General features: G+C 36.0%; 1 protein-coding gene across 2 annotated transcripts in view; it reads right to left on the bottom strand.

The window, feature by feature from the left end:
- Nucleotides 1-3056: 3056 nt before the first annotated feature.
- The window catches only part of upp1 (uridine phosphorylase 1), a 33369-nt gene continuing 16477 nt past the window's right edge, over nt 3057-19948 (bottom strand). Inside the window, exons 4-9 of one of the 2 annotated variants that reach the window (XM_039737637.1) lie at nt 13985-14102; nt 13741-13899; nt 13149-13263; nt 6737-6946; nt 5741-5887; nt 3057-4731 (exon numbers count right to left, since the gene is read on the bottom strand). In XM_039737637.1, coding sequence (XP_039593571.1) covers nt 4586-4731; nt 5741-5887; nt 6737-6946; nt 13149-13263; nt 13741-13899; nt 13985-14102 — 895 coding nt within the window. In that variant the 3' untranslated portion in view covers nt 3057-4585. The remainder of the gene's footprint in view (nt 4732-5740; nt 5888-6736; nt 6947-13148; nt 13264-13740; nt 13900-13984; nt 14103-19948) is intronic. The other variant, XM_039737639.1, reaches the window with a different exon arrangement.

Raw genomic sequence — 19948 nt, 5'->3', positions numbered from 1 at the left:
GTTTGTGTGTTTTTCTTCCACATCACGAAGACATGCATTGTAGGAAATTAGGGGTTCTATATTGGCCCTCGATCACCAGCCTTATAGACTTGCACCTAATTCTGGCATCCTACCATGCTTCCAGGGCTGTGAGTGCTCCCTGAAACTCTGAACTAAAAAAGTGGACTAGAAAATGGAAATAAGGATAAATTCAATAGACAGGATTAGAAAAAGACATGTTACCATACAGGTGCTGTAGACTATCTCGCAACAGCAAGTGATGTGAAGTGTTGTTGTGATGTGAAATTTTGCATACAAATTGATAAATATTTTGTAAGTCTTTATTTGTAACTTAGACAAAGCAATATTATATTAGTGTTACATTATTGATAATAACAGCAATGGTTTAAGAACTCCTTCCCCCTTTTAGGAATGAGTCTCTTTGTAATTTTATGACAGGGTTGGGGGAAGTGCCTCAAACACGTTTGGCCAATATTTCTCTGCTGAAGTCTATCAGTCGGCCCCCTCAGGAAAGCCTGACTGCCTAGCTGGCAAATTTTACCTTAACACATGTTTTGGAGGATAGGTGTGAAGGTATTCTTTCCCACCATTGGTCTGAAGTGTGACTGTTTGGAACTGGCTTGTATCAAAATCAAAAAGTACCACAATGCCCTATTGGTTGTAGGGGTTGGAGAGAAAATCTATAAATTTGCTTGCTTTACCCAGCTCTCTCTCTCTTACAAAACTGATGAAAGAGCAACTCACACGCAATGAACTGAAAAGGACAACACAATGAAGAGCACAGCTCGGCAGCCATATTGAGACAGGCATGCGGGCTGTTCTAAAGAAAGCTGACCTCAAATGATGCCTTAACTAGAGACATTTTATGTAACTAACAAGTCTGTGTGCTTACACATCACCATTTGTCAGGTTGTATGGTTGCCAATATTCAAATGTATTTTGCATATTGTTATTAGTATTATCAATAATACATTATTTAAATTGTAACATAACTAACTCCTGCTTGTCTTTTACTACACCTAATTCCCTGAGGTTATAAATGTAGAAGGGAAGGTGGGGAGAAATGGTACAATACCTTATAAACAGTGGTAGCTCTGTGAGATTTGAGGCATTCTGACAAATGCTACATAATAATACAAAATAGGGAAAGCAGAGTAAAATATTACTCAAGACAAAACAGTTGTCATTGTTGCCATTCTTGGCGTGGAGGTTCTGATGCGGTCTTGAGTGGTGGAAATACGTACGTCTTCTTCAGTGCTTTGTAGTGAAAATAGCTGTGGTTGATGGCAGGGAAGGGCATGGAGTGAGGCAATGAGGTGATTGAGAAAAAAAGAGTATGTAAAATGAAAATATAATAAACTCGGAATTGTAAATTGTGAAAGGATAAGCTAAACAGAATTTTCTAGCATGACCATAGAGTAATTGAAACAGATCTATTAAATTAAAATTGACAGTAAAATTGCATAAAGATGATATAGAATGAGGCGTGTGCTTGGCAAGAGATGACAGTCGAGTCATGTCTAGCAATGGATTTCATGCAGTGTCCACGTCAGTGCCAAACAGAAACATGCAATCATAGCAGAAAACCAGTGAGGTCAGAAGAGAAGTAAGGACGAAATGGGGGAGTGCTATAAACAGAATTAAAAAGTAATTTACTCTGCCTGCAAAATCTGTTATAATTTTGTTTTCATTTTAATGTTATTTTGGCTTTCCTGTGGTACTTTGGTGGGCTTTTTAAAATCAATATGAAGTTTTGAGACATGGAGATATTTGGAATTTATTTAATTAAGTTAAAATATTTTGGTGTCTTCAACTGCCATTTTGTGGAGCTTCTGCGTTAATCAGGAAATGACCTAGAAGAGTATTTATTGTGTGTGATGACCAGTGGACACACCATGCACTTTCTAAATCCTCTGTGTTTACAGAGAAAAAAAACAAATACATTTTCATTTTTGTTTAGCATTCCTGGCAAATAGTTTTTTTGACTACAAGTCTGGGGTTTGATTATCAAGTAGTTCTGAATTCCCGGCTGCAAATTCTTGCCCATTTTTTCTGTTTATGTCATATCTTCTGGTCCTTCCAAAATACCTCTACCTCTCCCTGAATCTGGCAGAGCAAACTCAACTCATTGGAATGTACACAAGATAACTGAATTCTCAGTAGCAAAAAGGCAGATAATTGGCCATTTTTATAGCAGTCACAAAACAACCCACCAAGTTATGTCTGTTGGAGCTTGAAGAGATTTGACAAAGTCAATACTTTCATTACTGCTGAAAGAATTATTTCCAAGACATCAAGGTTATTAGATGGGTAGCAACCATCACTTGTTGGTTGCTGTGACTTATTTTGTATGTGGCAGATGCAGCAAAGTGAATCACTATGAAAAGATCAATCAGGAACAGCCTGTGTAGACAGAAGTGTACCAAGCCAAATTCAGAGGAATGAAGGAGAACATCTGGCAGGAGGACAAAAAGGTGCTTGCTGAAGATAACCATTCTTCAGATAAGTGATGAGATATGCAGGCGGAAGAAGATCAAGCCAGATAGGAAACATTCAAGATGGTGGGTTGATGATGTGAAACAAGCTGTGAGACAGAACAAGCCATTGAAGAAGTTCCTTAGTACTTGAGATACCAGTGACTAGTAGGTTTATGTACAGAAAAAGGGCTGTCAAGCTGTGAAAAGATCACAGACAGGAGGGTGAAATTCCACAGCAAGCCTCCAAAAACACAGAGAGGAACTGGCAGAAGGGAGGGTCCTATACAGGCCAGTGTGAAAATGCAGGAGAAACTTGGTGGGACCATGCAATTCTCTCCGAGAATGCTATGTGGAAAGAGACCCAGTAATTCCCTGTAATCTCCAGGCTACAAAAAAAGACTTAACCACCTCTAGCAAGAGTCAAGAGGAGAGCAGCTAGGCTGATTCCAAGACTGTGGTGTATAAAGTATACATTTACAATTGTAATTTAGCTATAACATCATGATCATAATCAAGTCAGAGCACCAAATCAAAAATATTTATACTATAAATATATAGTCCATCTTACCTTTGTGACATTGCTCTTGTTTATTCAGAGAAAAGGCATACTAAATTAAACAGCACACATTTCAAAAAAGTATCCCAAGAAGGCAATTGGAACAAAGAGAACATAACACAGTGTTAAAATGTGTGTTTCAACTTGGGTAATCTTTCCAACCCCCTGCATTTCCTGTCACCGAGTCAGCTGGCAGTACAGCCTGCTCCCTTAGCCATTTTTTTGCCTGGATGTATTTTCCATGCTTGCAGTGTCTTATTCTCTTAGAGCCCACTGGTCAAGACTCTCCATCAAAATGATTACAGGAAACAGGAAATCCTCCAGACAAGGAGTAAACTCAGTATACTGGTATATTTCTCAGTTCTTAAATAAATATACAGTACTTTTATTATTTAAATAATTTTCAAGGATAAGAAATGTAAACTGGATGATATTGAAATGCAAAGCAAAGTTAATTTAGCCAGGCAACCATTTTAGGGTAAAACTAAATCCTACTTGATATATTATATATTGTGTGAAAAGGATCATTTCTGCAATTGATAAAATGTCAGTTCAAATGTATATGTTGACTCTATTAACACAGTGCCTCTTATTTGTTCACTATAATGCACAGGAATTTGTTCTCCAATATTTGCTGCAAATGTCTCTGCTTTTAGGTTTCAACACAACTCTGCCCTTAGATTTAAATAACAGATCTCCTCACAAACATGTGGTACAATGGGCAGTGATGCTGACTCATGGACGCAGTGTTCTAGGTTTATAGCCTCACTGTCTTTGGAAATGGATTTTTCTACAGGCACTGATTTTCCCCTCGCATTCTCAAATTGTAAACTGTCCCAGCATGTAGTTGGTGTAGCTGTGAGCAGGCTATGTAAGGTACTGATGCCATGTGCACCAAGGGCTGCTGTGATAGGCTTCACTCCTTCAATCCCTCAAACACAAAAGTTTTATCTTCTGATACAACACTAGAGCATTTCTATACCAACTTAAGTGTCTAGCTCTCATAGTGCAATTTACTAATAGGAATTTTGTTTTCTTCAATCTTTTTTAACAATTTCTCAACATGCAAGCTTTTAGTTAAGAGTACAGGAATGTTAACATCCATACTTGTTTAGAAACTGTAAAAAACAGGAACTGTAAATACTGTCTCCTACAGAGAGATGAGACTCTGCCCTCACTAGCTAGAAAGTGCACAGTAACATAACGGAATAAATGAAATGGCTGGCACACTTTATGTTTGTTCATAAAATCATAATACACTATACATATAAGACAGACAACCTTACATTATACTGAAAGAAATCTGCATTTGAACTGCATAAGAAATTTTTCCTTAAAAAAATCATATACTATTCCCTGTATAGTTTCTAAAAGAATAAATATATATTCAGAAAGTGCTTTCAAAACACGCAAGACAGGAATCATTACTGTTATTTATTAAAGTGTTCTAATTCCAAAAGTGAACTAGCTAAATGATCAAATTATTAAATTAAAAACCAGGCAAGAAATTAATATAAATATAAAAAAGTTTCCTAAGCAATTCTGTGTCACTTCACAGGCTGAACTTCTTTAGTTGTTTTTTGATAAAATACCCCACCAGTTTCTGTGGACGTAGCTGGTATTCTGTAAGAACATCATGTGGGCTAGTAATCTGGTCTCCCTCCAGTCGGTTTAACAATGTCACACACACCACAGCAGCTGCAAAACATTATAAAAAACACTCAGCAGTTTATAGAAAAGTATATAAAAAACAACCAGTCCATCTTTCATAAATAAAAAACATTCAAAGTCTTCCTATTGTGATATTCAGTATACTTCTACCTCTGGTTCAGGCTCCTGTCTGTCTTTTTAAACCAGAAGCCTGCGTTTGTGGATTTTATACATTCTTCTTGTGTCTTTATGGGTTTTTCCAGGTTTTGGGTTTCCTCTCACATTTCAAATATGTGTGTGCCATGTGGTCATGCTAAAATGGACTGGAAAGAACTGTTTTTTTACAGTGTTGAAGGTGTTTGCTGCTATGGTGAAAATAATCTGAGATTTGGTAACTAACTGATAAATCAGTTTTAGCAGCTCTGATTGAGTCAGCTGGCATGAACATTTCAGACAGACAAGGAATGATATAGAAATTCTGCTTCCAAACACCAGGGCTTTCATGGTAAAAGGTTGAGTCACACTGTAAGAAATCAGAAGAAATTTGTTGACCACTGCTTCCGTTGGTGTCCACTTGAAATGAAAAAGGCTTAGTTTTGTTCATACATTTCCTAAATGTGCTTGCTTCCATTACAAACACACAAGGAAGTAATTCAAGACTGAAAACAAGCAAAGAACCAACACTGAAAATAGTGTCAGTCCAACAAGACCCTGACCCACACCAGACCAACATGTGTTTGGGATGTGAAAGGAAACCTCACTGACGGTGGCAATGTACAAACTCCACACAAGTAGCTAACATCCAAAGTCCCTGCAGCTGTGAGGAAGCCCCAGGCTCTACACTGAATTTTGACATGAAAATAAATTTGTTCTGGTGTTTACCTGAAAATGTCACCCCCATCTAAGTTTGGATACTACCTTGTGTTCTAAGCTTCTGAGCCACATCTCTGCTTCTCATAACAAGATAAGCCAGTGAGAAAATGCATAGATTGGTGGATTTCACTTGAACAAAACTGTTTTGTTTAAATATAAATAGTATTGTAAAAAACAAGAGTACCTTTTATTCCTCCCATTTTGCACATTGAGGCAAAAACAGATGACTCCATTTCAATATTTCTGACACCAGCATCATAAGCTTTTTTTAGGTAATTGAACTTTTGATCAGGAGTGTAGGAGCAGAATGCACCATCCAGACGGGCTTGTCCTGCAAGGGGGTATAACTCAGACTGATTAACAAATAACATTTTTAGCATAACTTTAAACTCTAAACCAATGATGTATACCTGTGTATAAATTATTACATTTAAGTTTCACAAGTGTATCTCTATTGGAAAATTTGTAATAATATTTTGAAAAGTCATCCTCTATGAAAAAATAAACATTTTAGCATGATGTTAAATCTTATAGCTATACAGTATATAATAATTGTAAAACAAATGTATTAATAAGATTCCCTTTTGTAATACAGAAAATGTGAAAACTGTATTTTACTGCTAAATCCATCCATTATCCAACCCACTATATACTAACTACTGGATCACGAGGATCTGCTGGAGCCAATCCCAGCCAACACAGGGTGCAAGGCAGGAAACAAACCCCAGTCAGGGTGCACACACACACCCACACACCAAGCACACACTAGGAACAATTTAGAATCGCCATTGCACCTAAAACTGCATATCTTTGGACTGTGGGAGGAAACCCACGCAGACACGGGGAGAACATGCAAACTCGACGCAGGGAGGGCCCGGGTCTCCTAACTGCAAGGCAGCAGCGCTACCACTGCCTACCGTGCCACCCGTACTACTAAATTTCATTTTTAATTTTGCATTAAATAGTAATGATGGCCTTAAACTGAAGTATTTTATTCAAGCCCAATCTTCTTTGTCATGAAAACCAGTAAAGGGACTGATGCTGAAAATTTTCATTTTGTTAATGTGTTCGATTTCTGGCTTTGACACAGATAAATTAAATTTTTAGCTCCTAAAAGGTACAGGATTTGAATTATCTATTTAATACAGTAAAAAGGTTCAACAGTATAAGAATGTATTACCTTCATAAAAATCTAGAGTGCACATCGTGTTGCCTATAACAGTTTCAAATTCATTTAGTTCCTTGCTGCACTGCAGGAGTTCTTCTGCAATCTCTTCATCCAAGTCAGTGCGGCGAAACACTGATTCACCCAGAATGATTTGCTCAAACTGTGCTTTGAATTTGGGATCAACTGATTGCTTTGTAACAACAACTGTGCCTGGCTGAAGCCCTGGGGAACAAGTCACAATATCAAAACAATAAGATTTCAAGAAGTGATATTTGAAGTTTCACTGTTTTTAAATTACATTTGTGTCAGAGTGTAAGAATTATAAGATGATAAAAGTCACCAAATACTTACCAGATAGCTAGTTAGTACTTTATTTATCCCAAGGGGAAATTTAGCTTTTAATAGAGGCTTAAGAAATATTATAAAAATACTATAAAAATAAGTTTTTTCTGAAGATTAGAATGTTGTTACTCTAAACAGATGTATGGATGTTTTCACAGATGCTAAAAATGTATCATCATTCTTTACAGTTTGGATTTCCGACCCCAAGGAGAATCCAAAAAAACTAAAGAAATAAATGACTTGTTTGTGCAAATGTGAACTGTTTACAATAAATTAATACATCTTTTACTCAACTACATATATTAGTATACCCTAAGTATAAGGAGAAGTGAGGATGAAATCCAAATATTTTTGATACGGTTGATACTGTAGAAATAAAAAAATAAAATATTTTGATTAATAGCAGTACTGTTTGTTGCATGTAGTCTGCTTGTGACTCGTAAACACTTATCCTGTCCTGTACACTGATTTAAAGTGGAACAGTCAAGTTTCTTTATCTTTAACAGTAAAAAATACTTTCTCATTTGGATGCCATGGAAAAAACACAGCAAGAAATGATCCGGCCGTCTTTGTATAAATCACCAGAAAAGAAAGGACCTATGATGTCACTGGATATATACTGTGCAGAAGCTAAAGATGGAAATCCCAAAAACCAACCTAGTGCCATAAGCTTTGCAGTGCATAAACAGCCCCGCTAACCACTGCATTGATTCTTGGGATTTTAGTTTTTCCAGTAGCTCAATACTAGACCAGTAACATCACTGGTCCACTTCTCTCTGTTGATTTATACAAAAATGGCTGCATTGTTTCATGGAGTAATGTTTACATTAAAGAATTCCTTTTGCTATTAAAATATAGAAAAATGACTTTTCTAAGGTATTTATATACACGTGCCACCCACTTTATTAGGTACAACTGCTTCTTAACACTAATATCTAATCAGCCAATCACATGGCAGCAACTCAATGCATTCAACCAGCTGAGGGGGGGACATGTCACTTCCCTCTTCAGATCATTGCACTCGCTTCTTGTAGTGGCATGTATGATGCTTGCCTACATAGTAGTCAATGGGTCAACACTTATATACAGTTAGGTCCATAAATATTTGGACAGAGACAACTTTTTTCTAATTTTGCTTCTGTACATTACCACAATGAATTTTAAATGAAACAACTTAGATGCAGTTGAAGTGCAGACCTTCAGCTTTAATTCAGTGGGTTGAACAAAAAGATTGCATAAAAATGTGAGGCAACTGAAGCATTTTTTAACACAATCCCTTTATTTCAGGGGCAAAAAAGTAATTGGACAAATTAAATCACTGAAAATAAAATGTTCATTTCTAATACTTGTTTGAAAATCCTTTGCTGGCAATGACAGCCTGAAGTCTTGAACTCATGGACATCACCAGATGCTGGGTTTCCTTTCCTTTCCTTTTTAATGCTCTGCCAGGCCTTTACTGCAGCGGCTTTCAGTTGCTGTTTGTTTGTGGGCCTTTCTGTCCGAAGTTTAGTCTTCAACAAGTGAAATGCATGCTCAATTGGGTTAAGATCAGGTGACTGACTTGGCCATTCAAGAATTTCCCACTTCATTGCTTTAATAAACTCCTGGGTTGCTTTGGCTGTATGTTTTGGGTCAGTGTCCATCTGTATCATAAAATGCTGCCCAATAAATTTGACTGCATTTAGCTAGATTTGAGCAGACAGTATGTCTCTGAACATCTCAGAATTCATTCGGCTGCTTCTGTCCTGTGTCACATCATCAATAAACACTAGTGTCCCAGTCCCACTGGCAGCCATGCACGCCCAAGCCATCACACTGCCTCCACCATGTTTTACAGATGATGTGGTATGCTTTGGATAATGAGCTGTTCCACGCCTTCTCTATACTTTTTTCTTGCCATCATTCTGGTAGAGGTTGATCTTGGTTTCATCTGTCCAAAGAATGTTTTTCCAGAACTGTGTTGGCTTTTTTAGATGTTCTTTAGCAAAGTCCAATCTAGCCTTTCTATTCTTGAGGCTTATGAGTGGCTTGCACCTTGCAGTGCACCCTCTGTATTTACTTTCATGCAGTCTTCTCTTTATGGTAGACTTGGATATCAATACGCCTACCCCCTGGAGAGTGTTGTTCACTTGGTTGGCTGTTGTGAAGGGGTTTCTCTTCACCATGGAAATGATTCATATACAGTATATAATATATATATATTGTCACACACATGCACATGGGAGGCATGTAAAGGGCTTGAATGAGAGTAATACTGAGTCAGACCGGGAGGTGGCGGAGTGCACTAATTCTTTTTCTTGCTTTTCTGCACACCGTTCACAGGAAATTCCGCCTGGCCCTGATAACGTCAATTCCGGTTCCGACCCCTTTGATGTCATTTCTGGGTCTAAACCTATGGATGAAGACCCTTCTGGTTCTGGCCCCTTTGAGGTCACTTCTTATACTTACCTTTAAAGCCGCCACCTTTCCTCTGTCCCCTCAGTTCTGTTCTGGACTCCAATCGGTACATATCAGTACAAATCTTTATCCATTTTGAAGCCAGGGAATAATATACAGGTGGTTGCCCCAAACCTTTCTGTGGCTCTTTTTAATTTTTCTGACAATATATACAATATATACATTCATACATAAATTCATGTATATATATATATATATATATATATATATATATATATATATATATAGATAGATAGATAGATAGATAGATAGATAGATAGATAGATAGATAGATAGATAGATAGATAGATAGATAAATACTATAGTATAGTATGCATAGTAGTGAAACAGGACAAACTTAAAAACTCAATAAACAAACAAGTAAGCAAGGTACACTCCAAAATGCAAATATCTAAATAGCCAATTACATGGCAGCAACTCAATGCATTTAGACATGCAGACATTGTCAAGACAACCTGCTTAAGTACAAACCAAGCATCAGAATGGGGAAGACAGTTGATTTAAGTGACTGTGAACATGGCATGGTTGTTGGTGCCAGACAGGCTGCTCTTTTTAGAAATTGCTGATCTACTGATATTTTCATACACAACCATCTATAGGATTTACAGAGACTGGTTTGAGTTGATAGAAAGGCAGCAATTACTCAAACAACCACTCATTACAACTGAGGTAGGCAAGGAGAGCATCTCTGAATGCACAACATGTTGGTCCTTGAAGCAGGAAAACACACCAGGTGCCAATCCTGTCAACTAACAACAGGTAACTGAGGCTATAATTCACACAAAATTATCAAAATTAGGCAACAGGACACTGGAAAAACATTGCCTGGTCTGATGAGTCTCGATTTTGGCTGCGACATTTAGATGGTAGGCTTCACAATTTGACGTCAACAACATAAAATCATGGATCCATCCTGCCTTGTATGAACGGTTCAGGCTGCTGCTGGTGGTGTAATGGTGTGGGGAATATTTTTGTGGCACACTTTGCGCCCCTTAGTAGCAACTCAGCATTGTTTAAATGCCACAGCCTACCTGAGCAGGTCCATCCCTTTATGACCACATTTGTACCCATTTTCTGATGGCTACTTCCAGCAGGATAACACGCCATGTCACAAACAGTTCACTGTACAAAAAATGACCTCCACAGTCATCAGATCTCAATCCAAAAGAGCACCTTTGGGATGTGGTGGAATGGGAGATTTGTGGCATGGATGTGCAGCTGACAAATCTGCAGCAACAGCTGCATTATGTTTTCATGTCAATATGGGCCAGAATCCCTAAGTAATGTTTCCAGCACCTTGCTGAATTAATGCCACAAAGAATTACGTACATTCTGAAGCTTTCAAATCATTTGTTAGAAGTCTGATGTGGTAATACTTCGAAAAATATGACATTTAAAAAACGTATTCACAAAAATAAAACCAAATAAAATACTTTAAAAAGTTTATACATCTATCTATCCAACCAACCAACCATTTTCCAACCTGCTGAATCCGATCACAGGGTCACGGGGGTCTGCTGGAGCCAAACGCAGCCAACACAGGGCGCAAGGCAGGAACCAATCCTGGGAAGGGTGCCAACCCACCGCAGGACACACACAAACACAACAAGCACCAATTTAGAATTGCCAATCCACCTAATCGGCATGTCTCTGGACTGTGGGAGGAAACCCACGCAGACATGGGGAGAACATGCAAACTCCACGCAGGGAGGACCCGGGAAGCAAACCCAGGTCTCCTAACTGCAAGGCAGCAGCGCTACCACTGCGCCACTATGCCGCCTATCTATCTATCCATTAAATATAATGTATAACTTTTACTTTAAAACTGTAAATTGTATAAAACAATACTTCCAATGTGATTCTGCAGTAGCTTAATTTAGTATCTAAATTATGATCACAGGCCAAAATTTTAATTACATTTAAAAAGACTAGATGTAGATTTGAAACAAGCTATCCACAAATTCAATTTGATTCCTGCAATACGCTTTCCGGGTTTAAGGATGGGTGTGAGCTTTCCTTTTTCCTTTCTGCTTGCCAAAGAGTAATAAAATGTTTTAAAGAGTTTTTCCTTTGAATGTGCATTAGACAGTGACTCTGCAATATGAAATGTGGCATAGGGTGTGGTTGCTTGACAAATAAATATGCACTGAAAATAATGGTGACATCGGAAGCAGAAAATGATGAGTAGGCTTACACGATATGATGAGTAATATCATCTCTTTTCTTAGAATTGTTATACTCTTGAGGAAACCATTGTGAATTGACAATCATTGATGTTTTTTGTGAGGTAACTTAATACAAACTAAAGAGACCATTATAAGAAGAGAGGTGTGGGGGTGAGGTACGTTACTCAGATAAATGGAAAACTTAAATTAAATAATTTCAAAGTTGCATGCTGTATTGTATTTGTTTGGCAGGATGTTCTATCTTTTGTCTTGATTCTTATGTTAATCTACCCAACTCAGAAGACAGAAGTAAATTTTTTATTGTTTTTTTTTTATAGAATATTTTTTAATTGTATCAATGTTTATGTTTATTCCAATGTTACATAGTGTTTTCAAAAGCAAATAAACAACTTATTGTTAACATGTCATGTAATTTTCTAACCCGCCTAATCCAGGCAAGGGATGCAGGGTGCTGGAGCCTGTCCCATCTACAGAACAAGGCAGGAACAAACACACTCATACACTCAGCCCAATATAGTGTCGCCAATTGAACTGGAGCAGCCACAGGAAACACACATACACACAAGGAGAACGTGCAAACTCTATGTAGGGAGGACCTGGGATGCGAACCCCAGTCTTTTTATTTTGCGGCAGCAGTACCACCACTGTGCCACCTTGCTGACTTTAATGCCAACATATACTGTATAGCTTTATATAAAATTTTATTGGGTGGCCTAAGACATTTACACAAAACTGTAAGTGCTCAACCTAAAATACAAAATATGAATAAAGAATGAGAAACAATGATTCAACTGTGCAGTTGTATGGAGACTTTGGTCATAATGTTGATAAAAAGCCCTAATGATCCAGCACTTTACATATCATTTTACAGCTTGGCAAGAATAGGATTCTGAAAAAAAGTAATGCAATATAAGAGATAATTTATACTATTAGCTGTTGGGATCTTTAAAGGTACAGTATAAATTACCAAGAAATCTATAGAGATTCCATGCATAGTGCAATAAGTACAGTATTTTTTATATTTAATTTGTATATTTTCTCTTTCATTTGTCAGTTATATTTATTAGGTAATTGTACTTCATATGAGCAACAGATTTTTTTTTCCCAGCCATAATACACTTTAGCTTGACCTTGATGTGACCTTTAATGGACAGTAATGCTATCATCTCTGCATTATTAACAGAGTTAATCAATGCTTACTAAATTACTAAAATAATATGACTACTTAACACAGGCAATTAATAAAACATTTAATTAAATGTCTTCAAATCTGTATATGCAAAATAAAAAATACACAAACATACACAGGAGAACTCTCACAGTACAAGTAAAATGGTTATTTCAGCTTAATCCCAAAATAGACCCCTACTTGCACACAATAATAAAGAATACAACCACTGCCGTGTATGTTAATTATAACAAATGTAAAATAAAATTACCTATGCCCCCTGATGTGCCAATCCGAATGATTGTAACATCAGAACATTTTGCATGATACAGCAACTTGATGAGTTCATGTAACATTATTGCAATTGAGGGAATGCCCATGCCATGCTGAAAGACAACAACAACAACATTTACTTATATTGCACATTTTCATACAAAAGATGTAGCTCAAAGTGCTTAACAAGATGACAAAAACAAAAAAAGCAAGAAAAACAAATTAGAAATAGATAAAAAGAATACTTAATATAGCATACCAAAAACATTAGATAAGAATAAATTAGTATGCATTTATCTAAAATAGATAGGACAGAAATTAAAAAAAAAAAATCAGATAAGGTGGAAAAAAAGAGTATAATGGTTAAAATAATTTAAAGCACTGTATAAAGTATATATATATATATATATATATATATATATATATATATATATATATATATATATCGACCATCACCTTTTTTTTGGTGTTGTTGTCAAACTATGGTACTTAATCATGCATTTGATCAAAACCATTTTTACGGTTTATAAAAATATATGAATAAAACACAACCACAGTCACCAATAATAAATAAGATCATTGATGCTTACACTCACTGACAGGACAGAGCCCACTTTGTACATGCAGTACCGATCAGTTCCTGCACAAATGTTTGGATAGTCTGCATTCGGGTCTCCAATTCCCAGCTCACCAGCAATGTACTGGGTAAATTCTTTCATTCTCCATGGACTTCCACCAACACATACAAACTAAAAATGAGTTATATAGGACACTTTAGTTAAAATCCCTATAGTATGTGATAATGAACTGTTTCTGATAAACTACTTAACTTACCTTTACATCACCGAACATTGCAGGCAAATCATGGCTGCGGGTTCCAAGGTCAAAATGATACAGTATGTCTTCTTTCAGTCCATCCAAGTAAGGATTTGACAAATGAACCGTGCAGCTGCTGTAAAAAGTTTTTTTTAATTAATAATTTGCTTATTCATTTAAATAAATCTTATATGCGTCATGAAAATTCAAAGATTTAATGTTTGAAGCATGTAAAATCTATGCCAATATCTTACAAAGTAGGATAAAATAAAATATCTAACTAAGCATTACAGTAATGTAATATGTTTGGGCAGTTCATTTTGATTCAAACTACAGTAGCTAAAGTGATCAAACTATTACTGTGCTTGAGTCTCCTTCAAATTTTTATGTTAAATATTTAGTTACAGCATAACCACAGTTATGGATCTATCCAGTGTCAGTTATGGATCATTAACGTGTCTAGATTTCTTATACCTATCGAACATTACTTTCATGTAAAAAGAACTCGGGAATCACATAATTACATCACACTGGAAAGGAAACCCTCACTGTTAATAATACACATTTAAAGTAAGGTAAACTCTTCTTGGTAATAATTTCTTCATTACATATAAAAACATTATAACAAAATTATGACAGAAAAGCCTCTTGTCAATGGTGATTTTACTACTGAAAAGATCATTTTATTTACTGGAAAGACATTATTTTATAAAAACACTAAAAATGAAAAAAGAAAATGTGGCAAAACCAAACATAGCAGGCAGTATACACAAATGGTAGTGTAAAAGCCAATCTTAGAAAGTTAATGTTAATGGTAAATTCACACAAGTATTTGTCTAAATTGAATACTGTAGAATGCAAGTTTCAAGTATCTATATAGAAAATGGAAAGATCTTTTTTATCTCCCTAAGCTAACTTGCCAATAGCATATTCTCAGTACTCTTATATATAATTTTTAGTGTGAAAATAGAATGATCTTATGTTAGATAGTTACACAGAAACATGAAATAGTAGATGGATTATATTGTTTGCCTGTAAATCGAAAGGCATGACCTTATGTCTCAGCATTTGTGATAACATATAGAAACTTAAAGAAATGCAACTTTGATACATAAGCTTTAAACAGAAACATCATAGAAAGGAAGTTTTTCTTCTTTGTGTGTATTGTTAATGTTTCCGCTTTATTTTTTGAGTGAACAGTTTTGCCTTTAATTTCACTAAAACATTTAAAATGAAGACACCATAATTGTGCAACTTTTTGTATTTTTTAAGTCATACTTAATACTTGAACCTTTCCAGGAAACACAAAACCACATAAATAATAGGATTAACTGTGTAACACACCCCAATTTTATTACTGTGTAACCTATGAGTCTTGTAACCTATGAGACACCTCATTTTAGGAAGTAAATATATTTAAAAAGTTGTTCAAAGAGGTAAGTAAAATCTTTGTCCTGCTTTACCTCTTCTTCAATTCAGTGAAACTCAAAATTCAACATAACAAAGCAAATATTCAGTGAAATAACAAGTAAAATAATTACATTGAACATTGCTGGGTACAAAATGAATACCCTTCAAAGCCACTCCCATTTATATAAGAACACAAACAAAAACATATATAAAGAAAGCTAACTGAAAGTACTTACTGCCACCCCCACAACAAAACTTTCCAAAAATAATCCCACAACAAACAAGAAATGTTCCCAAGATCCTCCAATATTAGAATTACCAATTAAAGATCAAGTCCAAATCAGTTTGTCACACCAGTACAAGAAGAACATTGTAGCTTCCAAAATACTCTTCTTATTAAATATAACAATAATAAGAATTTTATTTGTGTTGCACTTTCTCGTGTTTAAAGCACATTAAATGCTTCACTGGTTTGATAATATCCTCCTTCCTTAAATTGATACACTTCACCTGGATAAACGTTGCATTATTGACTTTCTTTTGGCAATGATGCCAGAAAACGTGGTTTGGCAAAGGCAGCAATCACACAACCACCTTCATACTACTCTTACCCTTCCATCTTCTTCCTTTTTTCCATTATACATGACTTCTTATATCTAGCTATCAAAAGCTCTTGGATAATAATCAAATGGAAACACTTAGGACAATCTGTCTTTGGAGAACTCTTGGATAATTTCACTCCAAGCTAGTCTTTTAGTGAAGCAAGTTCTAAAACATGGTGAATCTCCATTGAACAACAAGTACTAAAAAATCTTATTCATCTGCCTCCTCCTTATTAAACTAGCATTAGGAAATTACAAAAGCCCCAAACGCACAGTTGTGCACAACTCAGATTCCCACATGAAAAACATGGCTCCTCCTCTCTTTTAAATTGATATTATAATTTTTTCACTTAAACTAAAAGCATATTAAAATACACCCATAAAGAAAAAGAACAGAAGAAAACAGAACATATTTCAGACAATATGTATGTAGCAACCACTACAGCTGTACTGGACAATTTATAATATAGCAACAGATTTTGTGCAATCCCAAGAATAAGTCTAAAATTGGCACTCATCCAAATGTCAGCATTAACTTTTGCAGGTGATGAGTATGCGGGACATATTTGATTTGGACACCTCTAGCTCTGAAATGGAGGTTTTCAAAAACAGTGGATATGTCTTCACAAAGCACAAAATATATAGCTAAAAAATGTTAAACTGCTGGGGAACATTTTTGCTGTTTTCATGCGTATCTATTAAATTAAATTCCTGTTCTTTTCTCTAAAGTGATTGTCATGGAACAGCCATTATGCACATTCATTGAGCCACCATCACCACAACTAAGGTACAGTATCTCATTTGAATCCTGTTGCTTATGCCACAGTTGTCAACACAATTTACAACTGTTAATTATAATATACAAGTGGATACACTAAAGGTAAGCTTGGAATATTTAAAAAATCTGTGTTGCAGAAAAGATAATTGAGCAAATCATTGCAGTATTTTATGCAAGTCAGTAACAGTTCTGGACTGTACAACAGACTAATATGGTATCTCTAAATTAGACAGCATACTTCCAAGGAAACTTACAGAGATGTCAAGCCACCTGATAGTTTTCCTTTTTACGGTACAAGCAAACTGGACTTCCCTATTGAAACCCATGCAAATATATGAGAGAACATGTTGACTCCTGTGGAAGAATAATTTTAGGGTGACATAGCATTCATCTTAAAGAAATAGCATAAAGGGTTAATAAATGTCAGAAACCTGTTCTGGCACACCAGGAAACCAGATAATTGTCAAGTGAACAACAAAATGTACACTGGAATATAAGGAAAATACTGAGATGGTCAAGAAAATAAAGAATGTACCAGACGAAAATTTGATGTAATATACAAACTGTACTGAAGGATGACTAAGAAATGACTAAGAAATCAGCAGATGTCCTATGAACCTGAATGGAAAGTTGTTATATGCACAGAAATTTAAAGGGTGGTGGCTCAACTCCAGGGTATAAAGAAGAACCAGAATATAATATAATAGACTTATTTTATACAAGTCGTTGTGTGTAAACCAACAAACCAACCAGAGTAAATGTATGCACTGATTCACAATGTATGCAAATTCAATAGTTTATAAAATGAACCTCTATTCTTTGTGTTTGTGACCATTCTGACCATGATGTAACAGACTGCTTTTAAAGAATGCTCCCTACAAGGAATTTTGCTGAGGAGTAATTAAAAGATACAATGAACAGCTTTTCTCCTGCCTGATAACTGATTTGTCCTGTTAGGTGATGTTTCTTTCTTTAATAAGATATTAAATTTCTACCACACTCCAAACAGCAGAAAATGCAGCCCAAGACAGAAACAGTACCTAAGTGTCATAGGGCAGAAATGCAACTAAACAAGAAGACGCTGAAGTATAGCAAAATTAGGTGTGTTAAATTTTGTCCTGCACCCTCACATCTTTAGTATCCTAGTGAGTATGAGAGTGTGCATGAATGTGCTCTGACTGACACCCTCTCCGTGTTTGGTTCATGTTTGGTTCTTGCCTTGTGTCCAATGCTGTTAGGACCACTCCAGCTCTGAAGCCCACTAACTGGAATTTGTTGGTTCAAATAATACAGATGTGTGCCTTTTTCTCTGTTTTCAATTTAAAATAACTTACAATACATTAACACTAAAAGTCTCTTGTGCAGCTTTTCATGAATAGCTATGGTTTTGCTTTCAAAGCATTCTGCTTTGAGTAAGTATCCCCACCGAGAGACAACTGACAATTCCTATTCTCATGCTGCTTTTGGAGTTCTCTGGAAACATCAGGTATTTAAAAAAACAATGAGGTATGTATGGTTTGGCTTAACAAAAAACAAATACAATGAGCTCTGAATGAGCTCACAATATAGATAAATTCAATTTTGGAAGTAGAGATGCATTTTCAGTTGAAAATCAATGAATATATATATGTCAAGTGAAATTATAACAACTTGTCAACTATCTCCCAGTACTGTTCCACTTTTGTTGGTGTGTCAGCAGTTGTACAGTAGTAAGTGTGAAGGGCTGAGGAAATGTAGATAAAGGTATAGCAGACAGCACACAACCTACTCCATACAAGGTATAGCTAAACTTGGGGATTAAGTGCTAGAATTGGAATGGATATGTTAGCTCTTTTTCAGAAGATGCTGGATCTATAAAGGACCTATAAAGTCACTTTTTAGTTATGGACATGCAGAAAATTATTTTTGGCAATTGGATTATTCTTCACATTTTCCTTTTCTTGTGCTAGCTATAGACTATCAGCTAAATGAGTTTCAACAGAATTACTCTGGATTTATTTACTCACATTCAACTTTTAACTTCAGTAAAACTGTAATTTCTATATTCTGAAACAGTGGTCAGTATTTTTAATTCTTATTTGTTACATGAAGGTTGTAAGTAAAACTTGTGCATATAGTTAAGTGTGATTAAAGTATCAGTATACAATTGATTTAAAATGCTGCCATCACAGTCTTGACTCAACCTAATGCTATAATCACATCCCCACACAGGCTCCCGCTTGATGTACAATCATCTTCGCCTATCTGCTTCTTTCATGACCCCCGTTTCTCAGCCACCACCATTCTTCAATAAATGGAGTCTCATGTTACTAAAAAACAATGATCAAAGCACATGCTGGTTTTTATGAATTTCCATGGCCAGTAGAGGAAGATAAATTGTATAGGATTGCCTGATGTTCTCACTGTTGTCCTCATCTTGACTGTTCATCGAGTCTCCCATTGTGTTGCTACAACTAGTATTTCTCTCCTTTTCTTTTTATATCTTCCCAACCGTTATCTGCATTTGTGTCCATGTTCCTGTTGTAACCCTTGTCTGAATTATCATGTTTCACTTCTATCAAGTTATTATTATTTAAGATCAGTCAAACCTAACTGGTCTTTACCTTCTAAAAAAATCCTAATAGCCACTCTGAAAAAGCAACTTAAAAAAAATAGTCAATACATGAAGAATTAGTTAATGGCGTTTACATGAATCTCATGTCTTGAATGAGAGCTAGAGGAGCGCCTTCTGGGCTAAGGTGAGAGGGGCTGCTGTCGCTAACAATTTTGTCTCCTTTTTACACCACGGACTAAAGAAACCACCCCTCTTAAGGGCAATAGAGCCAGCGCAGCTCTGCCCCTTCCAGTCTGTCTGGTATAAAAGTGAGACACTCAAGGAAGGCGGTGTCTCATTTGGACCTGACCTCTCATGAGATTGATTTAAAAGCAACTAGCCTGTCACTGTTGGACCATAGAGAATGTGTTTTGTTTGAAGTTTTTGTTTTTGTTAGAATTAAATGGGGTTTAACCCGGTTGGCATCCCAATCATTTCTGGATTCGCATTGCCTCATCATTCGCCTTAGTGCAATGGCTATTCAACATCTTAAACCCCAGGAAAACCTCTTTGCTATTCAACCATTACAACATTTAGAGATATCTAATCACCACACCAAAGTATTGCTTCACAACCCACAGTAAGCACTACAGCTACTA

Source organism: Polypterus senegalus, chromosome 15 (genome assembly GCF_016835505.1).
Source record: "Polypterus senegalus isolate Bchr_013 chromosome 15, ASM1683550v1, whole genome shotgun sequence".
Classification (NCBI taxonomy): Eukaryota; Metazoa; Chordata; class Cladistia; order Polypteriformes; family Polypteridae; genus Polypterus; species Polypterus senegalus.
The sequence above is the reverse complement of the archived record's forward strand: the minus strand, read 5'-3'. Positions and strand labels throughout refer to the sequence as shown.